Here is an 18,635-nt window from a genome sequence, read left to right as displayed (position 1 = left end):
AGCTCACGTCATAAAACTGTTCGACTTGAATGAATTTCTAAATTACTTCAAGCTTTAGAATTTCCCTCTTTAAAGTGACTTTAGCATCGGTTGATTTACCCATAACCCACAAGTCATTAACATTATGTGTTAGCTTGTTGTCCTTTGTTATTATTAGCAGCTAAATTATTGTTTTTGTCAAAACAAATTAGCAGCACTGAAATGTGTACTACAAAACAGAATGGACATAAGATTTTTTACACAGTCAAGCTAAATAGTGTCAGTAAAAACAGTAGTTACATGTTTGTGAGCTTTCTTTACTTCACCTTAAATAATCAACAGTGTTGCTAGCTAACAAGCTAACGTTAGCCCTGAGTTTAAAGCCTTTTCACAAACATTTTTTTGTTCAGTATTGCTATTAAATGCAATAGAGTTGCAAAGTCTGGTTCCGGAGGTAAAAATCCCTTTAATTTTTCTGATAGACAACGTTATGTGACTCAGTTTGAGCTCTTCTATGGCTCGGATCAACATTAAACTCTCCCGGTTAAATCATCAGTATAAAACATGAACAACTGCGTTAGAAAATATCTGGTTCTTTAGTAAAAAAGTTGAAGGTATGAGGCTGTGAACATAAAAAATTGGGGGTAGAAGTTAACTACAATTCCCAAGGTGCATTTCAGCAAGAAACAGCCAATCACTGAGCTTAAAATTCGGTCACGTGCTCCGCTAATGGCGGGCAGAAGCTAAATATTATGGCACTGAGAGAATTTTACAATCTACAGAGTGAATCAGCAACTACGGCACCGCGTTTACAACTTCAGCGACGAAGCATTTTGAATTCATTGCGCTCTGATGTGCACCCATGGCTTCTGCTCCATAGCTATGGCAACCGAGGCTCATGGCTATTGTAGTTTTCTTAGCCATCCACCAAAATCATGGACAAAATGGAATTTCTCAGAAACGAATTTGACCTATAGGATCTTTATATTATCCAGGAGACTCCTGAGTTTCTATATTCAGTAACATTGAGGAGATGGTGTAAAGAAATATTTAAAATGGGAATATAGAATACAGGAAATCACCTCTGGAACCAGCGACCAACAACTCTATACAGAAGTGTCATTCAATTATAGCTGCAGAGAGTTACTGATAGCGGGGTTGTTTGATCGTAGACATAAAAGCCAAAGCAGATAATTACCGCTAACATTGATATGCACTGTAAAATTTTGACTGCATGATGCCTCTGGCAGTAATCTCCTCCTCAGGATCATATGACGATGATGTTCACATCTGGTCGTCAGACACAAATGGAGGCATTTCCTGTTTGTGCCCCAACATTTAAGCTCCTGTTTTGAAAAAGGAAGGTGAAGTTAAAGGCTCTTAAACAACCAGAGACCTGTATGTATGTGTGTGTGTGTGTGTGTGTGGAGCAGACACATCAGGCAGGAGGAGGTGTGTTTACTGTGCTCCTCCTCCTCTCTGTCTTTCTCTACTTCACACATCAGAAGCAGCAGAGTTAAGCATCGATCCACCGACACACACACACACACACACACACTCTCACTCTGTATCTCAGTATCTCTCTATTTTTTCTATCAAACACACTCATGGACTATTATCACCTTCTGCTGCTGTGGACCTGCAGCCTCCTGCCAGGTGAGCAAAAGAGTGACAGAGAGTGAGAGAGAGAGAGTGTGTAATGGGATCTTTCACAAGAGAGAGAGAGAGAGAGTTTGAAATGAAAGGATAAGTGTCTTTGTATCAGACAGGTGCAGGATTGATGACTATATGTGAGTTTTAAGCCTCTCAATTAAGAGTTCTTTATTGGAAACCACCTGTTGCCATGGTGACAGACTGAATATAGTATAGAGAGTACAGTTGCAGGGTTGCAGTGCAGGTCACATCTGTACCTACAAATACCTGCATGGAAGGTGCATTAAATTGCTGATATTTACCTTTTTTACACTTGAAAAAGCGTCGGGGTACATTCATTTTGAAGCTACTTGACTTGAAATTTTGGGGCTTTAATAACAATGATAATAACTTTATTCATATAGCACCTTTTAAAACAAAGTTACAAAGTGCTTTACAGTAAAAACAAGAAATAAAAAGCATAAAAGTCAACAGTCAGACAAATTATCATCAGTTAGGAAAAAGCCATAAGATTAAAAAAAAAAAATTGTTTTCTGTTTAAAGATGCAAATTGGTTTTTGCCGGGATGGTTTCATTTCTCTGGACCTTTTTGGAAAATTTTCCATCTAAAACATCAGAGCATAAAGATCTTCAATGACTAGCAATTGAACATCTTTAACCGATGTTCTCTCTGTTATTTTGACAGTAACTGATTCTGAGATCTGAGCATGTTTTCATCTGCACGTGTGGAGAGCTCTGTGAGGGAGAGCACGTGGGTTGGTTCAAAGCTTTCCCAAGCATCTATAAACATATATTAGCCTCTATAAGACTTTATATTTATAGAGTATATTTCTAAGTCTCTATGAGCCTTTATAGTGAGAGTTTACAACCAAGTCTTGCCTTTCTCATCAATACTAGTGGAGTAACTGTCACTTGTTGTGCAGTAATATGGTCTTTTCAGTTGTGTTGGATGTTGAAAGCAGGTGGACAAGTGGAAAAGCTGATGAGTCAAACAGCACAGGTGGAAAACAGAAATGGTTTCTTTTCCACTCATCAGAAAAGGAATTCAAAGATGAAAAGTTCTGATAGCGTTCCCTCATTATACTGATGAGCTTGACCAGTAATTTGTGATTTTGGACAAAACAATCTCTACTCAAGTTTAGGGCGGGGTACTGTTCACATTCGAACCGGTACTGGGACCAGTGCCAGTACCTGGAATTCAGTACCAGTACCCAAGTGAACCTTTTTTTGGTACTTTACTCTGTGATAACAAAGTAATACTACTTTGTTATCAAAGTGGGACCATATGTAAACATATGGATATCCATATGTTTATGTAGGATTAGCATGCTAGACTAACGGTCCATCAGTTGTGTGACTTTATATCTGTGCCGTAAAGTCTTTCAGAGCACACAAACACCATAAACACACCTGTCACCTGTTCAGCACAGTGCTGTTAAACCGGAGACGCTGCAGCTACACCTTATTTTTATAAAGTCTATAGGCTGCATACAGCACGGCACGGCTATGCTAACAATGCTAGTCTTGCTAACTAGCTGCTAGCCGCCATGCAGGTTGGTAAAATGGATCCACCGCAGTTCTTTGTATCTGTGGGTTGGTGCTCCTGTCAGTGTCAGAGCCTCCGTGTGAGACGTTCAGTCGGTAAATGTGTGTTTTTAAAACTTATTTTGGGACTGTGCTCACTCTCAGTCCCGCAAGGTACCGAAATTTGGTACCGATTGATCTAAAGCGAATCAGCATTCGGTAGCACTAATGTAATTTGGTTGGTATCCTTAAAAGTACAGAGTTCAGTACCCAACCCTACTCAAATTCCACTTACTTTCTGACTGTTTCACATGGTCCTCTTCAGTAGATTGATGATGAGAATTGTGTGGGTGTGAGCTGAGACTGTTTTGTCTTTTTTTGCTATATTCTCAGTTTAACAATTGTGCAGCTGAAAGTGTTAAGTTTGTCCTGAGGGTGGCGCTAGAGCAAAGATTATACATTACAAACAAACAAGGATGCAGCGCAGTGATAATTTATATATGGACATTTTCACTATTATATAGTTTAGAGGTGAATTTGGATGTCATACTCATGCCACCTTTGACAGACATCTGCCAGCTCTGGCTAGCTAACATACTCCAGTGAAAAATGGCAGCTAGTAGCAGTGATGACCCTAACAGGTAGTGAGTAATGTCCCAAACCATCAACGAGCAGCACGAGTTGAAAGCACCGAAGCCCCCCTCAACTTTAGCATGAAAAAGAAAAAGTTACGTTAGCATGACAAACAAAAAAGTAACGTTAGCATAAAAAACGTATGCCAGGGGCCAAGGGAAAATCTTATTTCAAAACATGACCTGAAGAAGAAAGTTCAGTTGGGCCACTATAATCATTAAAATGATCCTCTTGGGATCATGAATATATAAATCACATTTCCCGTTAATTTGGCAAAAATGGTTGGACAGACAAATGGTCCAACTTACATCTTCATCTTAACGCCCTGCTGCTGGCAGAGAAAAATTGTGCAAAATTGTGAATCAGAACACTTTTCAGACCATTTTCCTGTTTTCCTCTGATTAAATTGTGCTTCTGTACATTAAATCTGGAGCATTATGATCCCACTGGCCTCTAAATTGAATTTGGGTAGAGTTTGGTTTGATGACTGCGAGGTGCAGGATGTTTCCCTGGAGGTTCAGCCTGCAGGTCAGGGAGTATTTCTCCAGGAACTCAGAGGGTGAAATGGTTTTTATGGCATGTTGTGGCTTTTAGGCTGATCGTTAAACTCACACAGCAACACATCAGTCGTGATGTTGTTGTTGTTGTTGGAGCATGTCAGTCTGTGGTTGGTAACACCACAGGAAGGCATCAATTACCACCTGTCTCATTCAGGCTGAAACACATGTGCTTCTCCTAGAACTGAATCCAAGACAGTTTTCTATCTTTTTGCATTTGATTGAACCTCTTTCAAACCACCTGGAAACACAGTGTCCTTGGAGGAATCCCAGTAAACTGGCTTTACAAAGACTCAAAAACTGTCCTGTGATTTGTCGAATCTCTCTGACCCTGAGTGTACTCTCTCCTGTGTTAAACTCCACCCATGTGGCGCTCCACTTTTACAAAACAAACCATAATAGAAATATGACTTGGGCAAGTCCTGCTGCTGACATGCACGGTGGTTTTATTTTGCCTGTAACGAAGAAGCAGCTCTGCTTCAGGGACCAAACAGTCCAATAAATTTGTCTAATGCATAAAAAAGTTTTATATAACTAAAGAAAAGAAAATAACGCCTTCATTTTTACAGCCAATACTGGGAGTAACTCAGTGTACGCTGGATGATGATCAAGCTAATCCTTGATACGTGTCATCTTATGTAAGAAGAGACTTTCACACCAAGCTTCATTTAAAAAAAAACAAAAAAACCTGGAATTTAATGCGTCCTTGCTCACTGGCAAAGATATTTATACCACAGTATGTGACTCAACATATTTTCTGAAACAGTGGGAGTCATTTATCAATTTGGCAAATGTATAATCCAGAAAGCTGCATTTTTTTTAGTGATGTTTTACATTATTTGCTCATTTGTCACACCTACTGTAATATTGAAATAAGTTCAACATTGAATAGTTTGAGATTTAAAGTTAATCATTGAGCAATAGAAGGAGTGGTTGGCAGAACAACCTGTTTTTGAGCTTTTGGATTATATCACAAACACCAAATATGGCTAAAGCATTGATATACATTATTTATATGCATGCTGAATATAAAATGTGTCTATATATAAAAATCCTTATGTCTAAGGATTCAAAAAACATACTGAATTTTATTCTTTGTATCTTGAAACTTGGTTGATAAGCAAGACCATTTTTAAACATCCAGTTTTTCTAAAGGTATGTGGCATGTGCTGGGGGTTTACCAGATGCCTGTGCTTTAACATAAATCTGACAGAAGACATTTCACAGACTGTCAGGGTTGTGACCTCTGACCTGCGCTGCCTGTCAGGAAGGTGAAAGGTTATCTGTCTGCGGTCAACGTGAGCTTCGGCGTGCAATGATGCTGAGCCAATAGAGCCGTCTGCCTGCCTGCTGGAGGAAGTGACACAGACGGCGTTTGGCTGCGAGCTGCCTGACAAGAGCGCTGTTCACTAAATCACTCCCATCCTTAACCTGATCAGACTTATTTCCTACTGCTGCATCTGATTTGAAAACTGGAGATGTCACAAAAACAGCACAGACGTTGTTTCTCTTCTTACAAAAATATTCTGTCTGTTGCTGTAGTAGCATTCAGCAGGATATTAATCTGTTTTCAACTATGAGAGCAGCGAAGACACATCTGGAAAAATCACCTAAGTATGAACAAATATACACAAAAAAACACTCACAAAGCCTCTTCAACTGTGTAAAAAAAAACTTTGAAAACTGTGTCGTCGGTGCCAGTGAGGATCATTCATATCGGTCACATCATCCAGTGGCAGTGATGGGAGTCTGTCAGACTTGGATCTTGGTCTTGTATCTCTGTTCTGCCAAGTCTCTTTCACTCTTTCACCAATAGCTCAGATAAATCGAGCTGGTCCTTGGCTGGGCTCAGACAGGAGCAGATTCCTCTCAGCAGTGAGGAAACAAACATACCTTAAAAGCTGAGACATTTCACCCGTCATTCCTCTCTTTTCCAGTGTCTTTTATTTTTGTCCTCCGCAGCCAAGCTCATCACGGCTGCCTTCGCTGGCAAACAGTCTCACAGCCCGCTGAGTTTTCCGAGCACTCTGCTCATTTACACAGCTGGAGGAGACGAACCAGAGCGCTCAGAGGAAATACTTGAGCACACAGGCAACAGCCACGAGGTCAAAGGGTCACAGCGAGGTCGAAGGGTCACAGGATGGGAGGAAATTTTGTGACCGGCTCGAGGACATTAAAGCAGAAGTTTGAATTATGATGATCAACGCTGGCACATTTCATTTAAAGGAAAACCTTTATGGCTGCTCTTAAAATATGATGATATTATACGATCCGAGGATTAGATGAGATGACGTGAGATTAGAGTGGATTCAACTTGATAACAGAACATTAAATTAGACCATAATTCCAACAGAGATAAAATGAGATTAGAGTTAAGGGAGAGTTGAGGCTGGCTTAAATAAAAAAACAAAGTTGACTGTCAGTAGGAAACAGGAAGTGAATCTCTCGTTAAAGTTAAAGTCTGATGTTCAGTTGAACCGTCCCATCACTCCGACCTGGAATGTAACTAGTAAGTACATAAACTAAAGTATGATTTTGAGGTTCTTGTACTTTACTTGTGTATTTCCACTACATTTCACAGGAAAATATTGTACTTTTAACACCACTACATTTGTTTCACAGCTATAATTACTGGCTACTATTCAGATCAATATTTTATATGTAGAACATTTGATCAGTTTCTAAAATATGTATTGTTATAGATTAGACTACCTATCAGTATAAATTGTTATAATGAGCTCTACCTTGACAACATTAAGATGCTATCAATGAATTGGTGTATGAATATTCCAATAATATATACAGTATATGATAAATATAACGCTCTAAATGGAGTACTTTTACTTTTACAGCCAGTACTTATATACTTATGTCAGGCGTCACCTGATCTCCTCCTTTGTTCCCGTTATAATAACTACGGCTGCTAGAGGGCGCTGTCACTGCAATGTAAATATACGTTGTTTTTTTGGGGATAAAATAGTGAAACGACCGATCATATCGTTTTTCTTGGGAGGACAGCCTCCTCTAATGTCAGATTAACAGCAGACCGGGAGGTTTGCCAGACATCTATACAACTTTATCGCTTCATACCCCACCATGAGTCTGAATTTACCGCCACAACCATGAATTTATGGAGCTCAGCTATTTAGGTATTTCAGGAACGATGCGGCTACGTCGCTCAGGACTATAAATCCGATTAAATGTAATCATTTTAGAAGCAGTTTCTAGCTGTATGTTGATCTTTGTGCTCATTTCTCTATGACACATAACATAATTTATACATTGTGATATATACACGTCTGTCTTTGCACAGCTGTTCTACAGTCTGCTCATATTTAGAGACACAGCTTCTGGAGAACTGCCTGAGATGAAAAGAAAAGGCTGAAAAATTGGAAGGTTGCTGGATGTCTGAGCACAAAACCATAAGGAAGGAAGGAAAAATTAAGATGCTCGGAATCAAGACAGACAAAATCTGTTTTTTTGTTGGTATACAATAAGATCATTGTAATGATCTGACAGAGGAAGCATGCCTTAGATTTTCCCCACTCATAATTTATTATACTTCAACCTCATTTACTTGGATGACACACACTGAATTCACCCGATTGGATTTCTGTTGAAAGGATGAAATCACCTCTTTCCTCCTTACTCTGTTTCCTGTCGTGGAAAATAAACTTGAAAAAGCACAGTGACGTCATTTTCATCATCCTTTAGTATCGCTGCTTTTGTCAGGCATGGCAGCAGTTGAAGTCTCCCCCCACCCCCACCCCTCCTATCAACTGACCTTTCCGATAAAGATTTTAATTGGAACCAGAAGAAGTTCCAGACTGGGTCAGTGCCGGAGGAGGGAGGAGGGGGAGAAAGATTGAGGAAGAGGAGGGAAGGTGAAAGGGTTTCTGATAACAGTGAGGAGGTTCTGTCCTCTGTCAAGCTTTTAAAGGAACACTTCCACATGTCTGGTTTGGGACAGATTTCATTTGTGTCTATTTAACGGTATGAAATTTAAAGTAATTTAACTAAATAAAGAGCTGCTGAGTTTCAGTAGCCAGTAAGGGGGAGAAGATGTGCTTTAGGAGCCACAGTGATCCCTCATGTAAAGACACCACACTGTTTGAGCTGCACATAAAGTCTGCACATTATATGCACTAACTGTGGATCTGATAATCACCAGCAAATTTACTAAACAGAGTGTGAAATATCATAGCTCTCTTTCTGTGTGTGTGTTTGTGTGTGTGTGTGTGTGTGTGTGTGTGTGTGTGTGTGTGAAGATCACTTTACTGTTAGTGTTCAGTGATAGTGATTGTATGCTGCACATTGTTCATCCCGTCTGTAATGTATCGTGTCACAGTCACTGTGTTGTTGTTTCTCTGTCGGTTATTTTAAAATCCATGTGTAATGTTGGAGCGTCTTGATTACTGCAGTACTGAAAGAATAAACTAAATAAATAACTACTGTAACTGGCAATTTAACCAATTAGCTGCTTAGCTCTATACTGTCACAACTAACTAACTAACTGGCTAGCCAGATAATGTAACTAACTAACTAACTAACTGACTAACTAACTAACTAACTAACTAACTAACTAACTAACTAACTAACTAACTAACTAACTAACTACTGGAAAGTTGAATACTGTAATTAACTAACTAACTGACCAACAAGTTACTGAAACTAACTAACTAACTAACTACTGAAAAGTTGAATACTGTAAATCACTAACTAACCGGCCATCTAGTTACTGTGATGAAACTAACTAACTAACTAACTAACTAACTAACTAACTAACTAACTAACTAACCACTGGAAAGTTAAATACTGTAATTAACTAACTAACTAACCAACAAGTTACTGAAACTAACTAACTAACTACTGAAAAGTTGAATACTGTAAATAACTAACTAACCGGCCAGCTAGTTACTGTGATGAACTAACTAACTCACTCACTCACTCACTCACTCACTGACTCACTCACTCACTTACTCACTCACTACCTGCAGCAACTGTAACTATCTAATTAACTTATTGTTTTATGTCTCAGCAGTATCACTAGTCTAAGTTCTTGATTCTTGAAATTGTGTTTTTCCAAAAATAAAAACATCATTTGTATTTTGTTTATTTTAACATATCGACCACTTTCACTCTCTAATACAGTCCAGTAGTTCTTTGTGAAGCTTATAATGTTTTTTGTTTAAACTGTGACAGAGAGGAATTGATTCAGTTATATTATTTGTTGCATTGTTGTTTTGGAGTCGATGGTTCATGGTGTTTTGTCCCTCCACATACCTGTGGGGAAGGACAAAATATCAGGAACACCGGTATGTGATCTCGTATTTTCATTCTTTCTTTTCTGTGGGAAAGAGGAGGAGAAACAGGATCTGGATTCCAGGCCAACGGGGCTCTTAAAGGAAAGTCTGAGTCCAGAAGATCTCTCAGTGATGAAGTGTAATTTACTTTTTGAAGAGACCATTTTCCCTCAACCTTCCACGTCAACTTCGACTTCAGAGACTTTCCTACAATCCCTAGATCCACAGAGAGAGATATAAACCTTTCCCATTTAGCAGCCGTGTATGTGTAGGTGGACAGAGTGGTACTGAGGAAGTGAAAGCAGAGTGGCAGTTTTTTCCAAGAAGAAGTGATCCCAGTGTTTGCATTTGATTTTTGGTCTATGTCCTGCTGCTGTTGGTGTAGAAATTATAATCAAACTGGAGCTGCTGGTAATATCTAATCCTATGGCCATTTTATCCACTGGAAGATGAAAAATAAAACCAAAAACAAAAACCAAACATGTGTCCTCTTATGCAAATAACCTGTGGTTATAAACTATGTTTTTTGTGGACTGGTTTTACAGGGCAGCTTCCAGTTTGCAAAGTGGAAGTTGGTGAACCTTCCCTCAAGAAATTAAATTATTGTAACAGCCATGAGGAACAAGTTATGTTGTGTGGAAATAACAATGTGTTTCTGTTTCAGATCTTCAGCTCTGCTTCAACTTTGACACAAAGAACTTCAAGATCTTCTACGGTTCTAAAGAAACCCAGTTTGGCTACACAGTCCAGCAGCATGAGGCAGAAGGACGCCAGTGGTGAGAATTCCAATTCACTACTAATCCAGCAGATCCTGAAACCAGATTGTAGAGATCTGTCAACATCCATAGAAACCAGTCAACACTGGTTTGTCTACATCTACAAAAAACAGTCTATACTGGTCTGTCTACATCTATATAAACCAGTCTACATTGGTTTGTCTACATCTATATAAACCAATGCAGACTGCTCTGTCTACATCTATAGAAACTAGTCTTCACTGGTCTGTCTATATCTAAACAAAACAGTCTGTTCTGGCCTGTCTAGATCTATACAAACCAGTCTACACTGGTTTGTCTACATCTGTAGAAATCAGTCTATACTGGTCTGTCTACATCTATACAAACAAGTCTACACTGGTATGTCTACATCTATACAAACCTGTCTATACTGGTCTGTCTACATATATACAAACCTGTCTATACTGGTCTGTCTACATATATACAAACCAGTCTACACTGGTCTGTCTACATCTATACAGACCAGCCTGTACTGGTCTGTCTACATCTATAGAAACCAGTCTACATTGGTTTGTCTACATCTGTAGAAATCAGTCTATACTGGTCTGTCTACATCTATAGAAACCAGTCTACATTGATTTGTCGACATCTGTAGAAATCAGTCTATACTGGTCTGTCTGCATCTATAGAAACCAGTCTACACTGGTCTGTCTACATCTATAGAAACCAGTCTACACTGGTCTGTCTGACTGAGCTACAGTATTATTTCATCTTTCATTGTCATTGTGAGTAATTAAGATCCGATGGTGTTTGACAACAAGCCATCAGATGGTGATAAAGTGTCCTTGTTTATTTTTGTGGGTGTAATAACCTACATCGATGGATGGTGCTTGGGATGGGAACCTCTAGTTGGCGTTTGTTTATAAGAAAAATAGAATAACTACTTGAATTTAATGAGGGTTAGTCAGCTCACATGTCAGAAAGCAATTAGCTAGCCAACATATGCAAGAGTAGTATGGCAAGGGATAATGATCCAAATGATCCAATCCTAACCCTATGAACATAATGTGATAGCTGTACGTTTCAATGGAGGGTTTTAAAAAATGACAAACGGTTTGGATGGACTTGTGTGTACAATTTGAAATTTCAATTTCAGTATTTGGCAGTCTTAATCTGTCTCCGCGGACGCAGAAAAAATAGATAATGTCTGATGAATGACAGCAAAGTGATACTTTTTCCAATAAGAAGTGATGTTTATTGTAGCTGCATTTGATTTTTTGGTCTATGTCCTGCTGCTGCAGGCGTAGAAATGACTCTCTGTGATTTTTATATCAAACTTGATCTGGAACTGCTGGGAATATCCAATCTTATGGCAATTTTATCCACTGGAAGATGAAAAATAAAATAGAAAATAAAAACCACACATGTCGTCATGCAAATAATCTGCGGTCATAGCTATGATTTTTGTGGACTGATTATACAGGACAGTTTCCAGTTTGCAAAGATAGATAGATAGACAATAGATCTTGAACTCAATGACTAAACTGCACAAAATCCACTCCTCCATTCCATTATAAATGAGGCTTTAAGGTTAATTCAATTTCAGGATTTAGACAGTATTTGGCAGCCTTAGTCCATCTCCTCTCCAAGTACCTTCAAGTAAAGACAGAATAGATAATGTCTAATGTATCTCTTTCTGTCTATTGGGGTAAAAATGAAAATTGCTGTTGAATTTGAGGATTTATTGGGCACTGTGGGCTACCAAAAACAAAATTTCATGTCCTGGGAAAATGAGTTGAAAAACTTTCAACTTGGAAATGTTTCCAGGAAAGTTGATTGTTGGTTTGTGTCGTCCCTGTGCTGTATGTCAGTGAATCATGTCGGGATGTCAGGATCGTGTTGGGATAACACATTTTCCAACAATGTGTGTGATAAGTTGGACGTATCTGCAGAGTGTCTGGGTGTTATTTATAGTCCTCTCTGCTATAAATTAGGATTTCATAATAATCTGATCCTATGGTCTCATAGCTTATTACTCTTTTTTTTTCTCTTTTTCTTATGCACATGTTCCTGAGGAGATTTTCCTTAGCACTCCATCAGTCTGCTGTGAGTGTGAGTGTCTGCTCTCTCATTCTTCATCTTGATTTTTCCAACCTGCTGTTGGACTCTGCCGCAGGGATGACGTGATCAGATTACGTAAGGCAAGGTGAAATAAGATAAAATGAGATGAAAAAAATGAAAGGATAAAATAAGATCAGATGAAATTAAGTGAAATAAAATGAGGTGAGATGAGAATCAAAGTAAGAGAAGACAAGATGAAATTAATTGACAGGAGACGTGATTAGATAAGGCAACAGGAAATGAGATAAAAAGAGTTGAAATGAAGTGAGGAGGTGAGATGAGATTAGGTGGAATGAGAGGACATTTGACTCATTTGGGTTAAGTCAACATTATTTCACTCACTTTCTAAAGACTAACTTAACCCTGCAATGGTTTAACTTTTACACCTGGACGCAGTAACGTACAGGTGTACTCCAGTACACCTTGACATCATTGGTGGGTGTGGTTACAGGTGCAAACAAACCTCATTTCTGACCGCAAACTCATGCTAATGTGCTGAGATGCAGACTCTGTTTATACAGATCGCTTTCTTGACAGTTCACCATCAGCTCAATGTATTTATTTGTAGTTTATGTTTTAAATTCATATTAAAATCCGTTGGGTTTTTTTTTTTGTCAACACCAGAGTTTAATTGACAGCTTTCACATCTGCTTAAATGAACCAAACCAAACAGGCATATGCACCAGAGTTCGTTTGAGCTGAGCAAGACATGTTAGATAGGGGGAGCTGTGAAATGAATTGAGATAAAATCTGATAAAATTGAGAGGAGTGAGATGAATCATTAGTCAACCTATTGTTGTTGTTGTTGTCCTTCCTGTGTCTGTCTGCAGATGCAGGTGAGATTGTGCAACTTTCCTGGGTCTCTCTGCTGTCTTTCTCTGTCTTTTCTTTACCTGGAAACCTTTCAGTGATGATGAATACCTCGCAGTCTTCCAGGATTACAAAATCTCTCTTCCTTTGAAGTAGCAGGTAAATAAGTGGAAAGTATTTGCGTTCGTCTCACGACCGGCTTCTCCTGCATCCCGGGGCAGAGCAGAGGATCTGGAAACTATGTGTTGCGGTTTGTTATTCCCCAGCCTCCCTCTGGGAAGCCCATCACTCAGCTGTGTGTGTGTGTGTGTGTGTGTGTGTGTTTTTTTAAGGGGGGATTTGACATCGTTATTCTGCAGAGTTGTTTTTCTGAGCAAGTCTGGCGACATTTACATTTCAGGTGTTTGGCTGATGTTGTTATCCAGACAGACTCAGGCCTTGACCACCAAGCAAGGAATCTCTGTCTGTCAGTCTGTATGTATGTTTGTCCTTCGCATATCTCAAGAACTGTTCATCCGATCTACGTCATACTTGGAGGATGTCTTGCTGGGAATCCAAGGTAGTGCAGTGTTGAGTGTGGAGTTCTTTGGAAGAGCAGTTATTGAGAAATATATAAAAATAAACAATGATATGCTTCTTCCTCTATCCGTTGAGTCAATGACTTGAAAAAGTTTAAGAGACTTAACTTTTTCCTGTGAATGAAACTTGGCATATACATTCAAGACTTACCGCAGGATGTCTTAGACATGTTTTGAACAGGCACTGCAGTTCATCTAACTAAAAAGAAAAGAATCTCGGTCTGTCTGTCTCTAGCTATGTTTGTCATTTGCATATCTTGAGAATCGTTCATCCAAGCGACTTTGCGCTTGGCGAGTGTATTGCCAAGGACATGCAGTGTTGATTTTGGTAAATTTAGACTCATGACATGTTTAATATTAATAAACTTTGAATAAACGAGCGAACAGCAAGCCGCTCAGCTTTGTATCTGAGTGCAGCGGGGGCTGTTTGATATAAACACGCTGAGATCACAGCAGGGCGGGGCTTCTGGGCTCTGGCTGGACTTCACACTTGTACTGCTGAGGATCCAAGGAAGTGCAGTGTTGAGTGTGAAGTTGTTTGGACACATGACACGTTTAATTAACTTTGAATGAGCAGCGAGCTGCTCAGCTCCATGTCTGAGTGCAGCGGGGGCTGTTTGATATAAACACTGTCACATCACAGCGTGGTGGGGCTTCTGGGCTCTGACTTGCTGAGCGGTACACAGGCACGCATCCTGCTCAGTTAAACTGCCCGAGAGAGAAGAGTGGAAATGTTCATTTTGCAAAATATCTGTATGATTGTGGGCAAGGCCTCAGAGGTGGAAAGGTCAGTGGCGGCAGGTAAAGCAGGTTAGAGAGGGCTTAGCCTTCCCTAAATACAGAGTCAGACTGGCCATCAGGAGCACCGGGAGAAATCCCTGTTCACTATGTGGGCCGCTTAAACAACCCATTATACAAATCTAAAAGACAAGTTTGCCACTTGTGTTGTCAGCCCAGCAGCAGCTGCAGCTGCAGACCACCAGTCCATGTCAGTGTTGTGTTAAAGGAATTGATTGGCAATTTCCTACAATTAATTGATCTACTAACAAATATTGTATGTGTATCTAAAGTCTGATATATTTCTCTGTGCCGTAGACCTTCGTTATTGTCCAAAAACTATTAAAAACATGTCAGTGAGCCACAGCACTGCACTGGGTGACATGTTTCTTTATTATTAAGAGTTTGGTCACATTTTCAGTCTCCAGAGAATAGTTCTGTGTAAGGCAGACGCCACTGAGCATGTGCAGGAACTTCGCTAGCTTGTTGTGCTACAGCTCTTGACTCTGTACTACATTGTACATTGTGAATGATTTTAGTATGTCAGGTTAACTTTACAATAATACAACACAGTTACACCTCAATGTTGAGCTGTGTGTGTGTGTGTGTATGTTTGGGTTGAACATGCTGTTGTGGTCTGTCAGAGGTCAAACCCGTTGACCTGTGTTGACCTCAGTCAAATCTGAGGTCAAACCTCTGACGGTGTGTGTTTATAGAGTCGAGCCAGAGTGTTTATGTAGTCTGCAGCCTTCACGCTGCGATCTGTGTGTGTGTTTGTGTCTGAGAGACAGAGTGTGTTTGTTCTGTCTTTCCGTTTTTCTCGTTACACAAGAAGAACAATGTTTCTTTGATTATGCTGAAAAGAGACAATTTAGAAAGTTTATCTGTAACATTAAATGATACAACATAGATCTATGAGGATGCTTTAATGAAAGAGTTAGAAATGTTTATATCCATTCATATAGATTTATAACATTTACTATATATACTGTAGATGTAGTGCAGCAGAGAATATGGTTTGTTCAGACAGAACACAAAGAACATTTTCGCTTCATGTCACTTGTTTGTGTTTAGTTCAGCTTCTGACTTAACTCAAAACTCACAAGATACTCAGTTCTTTCTGTTATTTCCCTCCAGTCGCTGTCCTGTTTCCTCTCCTATCTGTATGTTTATGAAGCAGATTCATAAAGCCCCAGGATTTAAGAGGCAGATTGTAAAATCAGTTTTCTCAACATGGTAATCTTTAGCTTCTGTCTGCTGTTAGCAGCACATGTAACAGAAATTTAATCTCTGTGATTGTTTCTTGCTCAAATGCACCTTGGGAGTTCTACCTCAAAGTTTTTATGTCTACAGTCTTGTGCCTTTGACTTTTTTTTAATCAAAGAACCTGATATTTTTGATTATTAAACCAGGAGAGTTTCATATATTGGTCCAAACTGTAGAAGAGAGAGAATTGCTAAAAAGAGAGCTATTGTTGATGTATCTAGTGTAGTTTTATGTACAGTACCGGTCAAAGGTTTGGTCATTTGAATGAGAAAGTGTCCAAACTTTTGACCGGTACTGTAGTAGCTGTTATTATTTGTCCTTCTCATGGATAACTGGCCAACATTAGATGAGATATCATTTCCACATATATACAGTATATGATCTGAAACATCAATGATGAACCTCAGGTTTTGGTGTCCGTTGCTCAGATTCAAAGAGCGAGCGCTTACTTCTAGATTTAATCAGAGAAGAAGAAACTCAGCGATCAGTTTGTACAACACCAGAAGCAGAAAACAGACCAGATTGTGTTCTGCTGGATAACACAGTTCAAACTTCTCCTCTTGGGCTTCTTGAAAGTCATTCTGGGAAATCAGGCCGTCATTAAAGTAGTAAAAGAAGAGACATGTATGGTTTAAAGGTTTTCCCAGTAAACTAAATGACAGCACCTGCTCAGGAAGTGATCAGCATGATGGAGTGATGTCAGAGGATCGGAGGCATGTTTGTGTCTGCCGTCTGCTGCTGCAGGCTGCAGGATGTGGACTCAGTTCGTCTGCAGTTTGGGATGTGGTTTGTCAGCGCTGCTCTCCGCCCGTTTGATGTGGAAGGGAGACACATTAGCAGATTAAGGGTTAGCACTCTACTATGGCATCTCCTCTGGTATGTGAGTCAGCCCTCTTCCCAGAACCGCCGCACAGGCCACATATGTTTTCTCCGGTTAACACTAATAACCTACTCACTGTGTGACACTACAGCAGCAGGACGTGCGTTTAACACGACCGCCGCCGCTGATCGCTGCAGCAGCTGCTGCTCGAACAAGATCTGACCTCTGAGTGCAGCAGCGGGAAGTTTGTCCTCACAACTTGAACGTTTCTCAGTGTTTCTACATCACTGAATGATCCGCAATAGATAACATGTACAAATCAGGACACTGTGCCAGAGCCCAACCCAGGACCCATCAGTTAAAAGAGTAATACACCAAAAATCTATGTTTTCAGGAGGCTTTACAGTTCTTTTATTGTGTCTTTGTGCCTTTTTCTTGTATCTTGCCTGCCTTTACTTAAATACATGTTGCTCTCACATAGAAGTGTTTTCTGATCACTGTTGAAGAATAAATGATGAGATAGATAGATAGATAGATAGATAGATAGATGGATAGATAGATAGATGGATAGATGACTAAGTGCACCCCTGTGCAATATCACTAAAATGTTAAATAATTCAAAATTGTATAATCTCACAATAGTTGTAGTATTTTTAAGGTGAAGTGTAGGGTATTTGATCTTATTAATTAATCAATGTGTGTGTGTGTGTGTGTGTGTGTGTCCTGAGATGTCACTCAAACTACCCAAAAGACTTCTTGAACAATTGTAGAGTAAATTCACAATATGTAATAAACTTATAATCCAAAATGTTTTTATTCTGTGTGTTCTTTTTGTTGCCTCTTTGGGACATTTTTCCGGTATAAACACCGACCTCGTTAGGACCAGTAGTCCTCATGGGGACCAAAACCCGGTCAGCATGAAAGAAAAAAAAAAGTCATTTCTGAGGTCCTGGTTAGGGTTCGGTTGTCCATAACAAATGGAAATCAATGCAATGTTCAAACAAGGATAGCCGTGCAAACGCATGTGTGTGTGTGTGTGTGTTTGCCTATAGGTTGCTGGTTGGAGCTCCCTTTGAGTCCACAGATAATCAGCAGACTGGCGATGTGTACAAATGTCGGCTGGATACCAGAACCGCTGCAAACTGCAGCCGACTCAACCTGGGTGAGCAACATGTCCGACCGATCACATGTTCATCAGCATCATGACAGGTGTTCGTTCTGAAGCTGTACGAGACAGCAACAGAGATCAAACTAACAGGGTTTTAGATCTCTTCATGGAGGTGATTTACAAATTTATAATGCGAAGCCTGCGAGCCAGCTCAGGCGTCTTCATCCAAACTAGTTGTGATGTCACAAATCCTGCTCGTGTTAAACTGAGATTTAAGATGAGCACAGAGAAACTTTCCTCCTTCAGCAGATAAATGTGAAAACAAACTCTGCACATACATCATTCTGCACAGAGAAGCTCAAACTGTAGGAACAAGAACATTTCCCCCAACACATATTTGCTGTTTCAAATTAGTACTATATGAATTTCTGGGAGGCAGACTCATAAAATCTATAACTCTGAAATGTGAAATGTTTGTATTTTGGCCCTAATGTGACAGAATATTTGATGTTTACATTGAATAACTAAACAGCACAGACTCTAACATCACATCTACACTCTGTGATTAACTGTGATTCGTTGTGACTGTGATCAGGGAAACTTTCTCTGGACAACGTGTCTGAGAGGAAAGACGAGATGAAGCTGGGAATGGCGCTGACCTCCAACCCGAAAGACAACAGCTTTGTGGTGAGTCACAAGACGCAAAACACACAGACTAACAATCGAGTTTTATTTGTATTGCACCATTCATACAGATCAGTGATTTACA

The 18,635-nt window shown here is 39.6% G+C and overlaps 1 protein-coding gene across 3 annotated transcripts in view; it reads left to right on the top strand.

Moving 5' to 3' along the window:
• Positions 1 to 898: 898 nt before the first annotated feature.
• itga11b (integrin, alpha 11b) overlaps positions 899 to 18,635 on the top strand; it is a 48,277-nt gene continuing 30,540 nt past the window's right edge. Inside the window, exons 1-4 of one of the 3 annotated variants that reach the window (XM_044357262.1) lie at positions 899 to 1,635; positions 10,314 to 10,425; positions 17,811 to 17,920; positions 18,462 to 18,553. In XM_044357262.1, the coding sequence (XP_044213197.1) occupies positions 1,587 to 1,635; positions 10,314 to 10,425; positions 17,811 to 17,920; positions 18,462 to 18,553 (363 nt within the window). In that variant the 5' untranslated portion in view covers positions 899 to 1,586. Of the gene's footprint in view, positions 1,636 to 10,313; positions 10,426 to 17,810; positions 17,921 to 18,461; positions 18,554 to 18,635 lie in introns of those variants that run through there. The other 2 variants (XM_044357261.1, XM_044357263.1) reach the window with 2 other exon arrangements.

This window comes from Thunnus albacares, chromosome 7, assembly GCF_914725855.1.
Source record: "Thunnus albacares chromosome 7, fThuAlb1.1, whole genome shotgun sequence".
Taxonomy (NCBI): Eukaryota; Metazoa; Chordata; class Actinopteri; order Scombriformes; family Scombridae; genus Thunnus; species Thunnus albacares.
The sequence above is the reverse complement of the archived record's forward strand: the minus strand, read 5'-3'. Positions and strand labels throughout refer to the sequence as shown.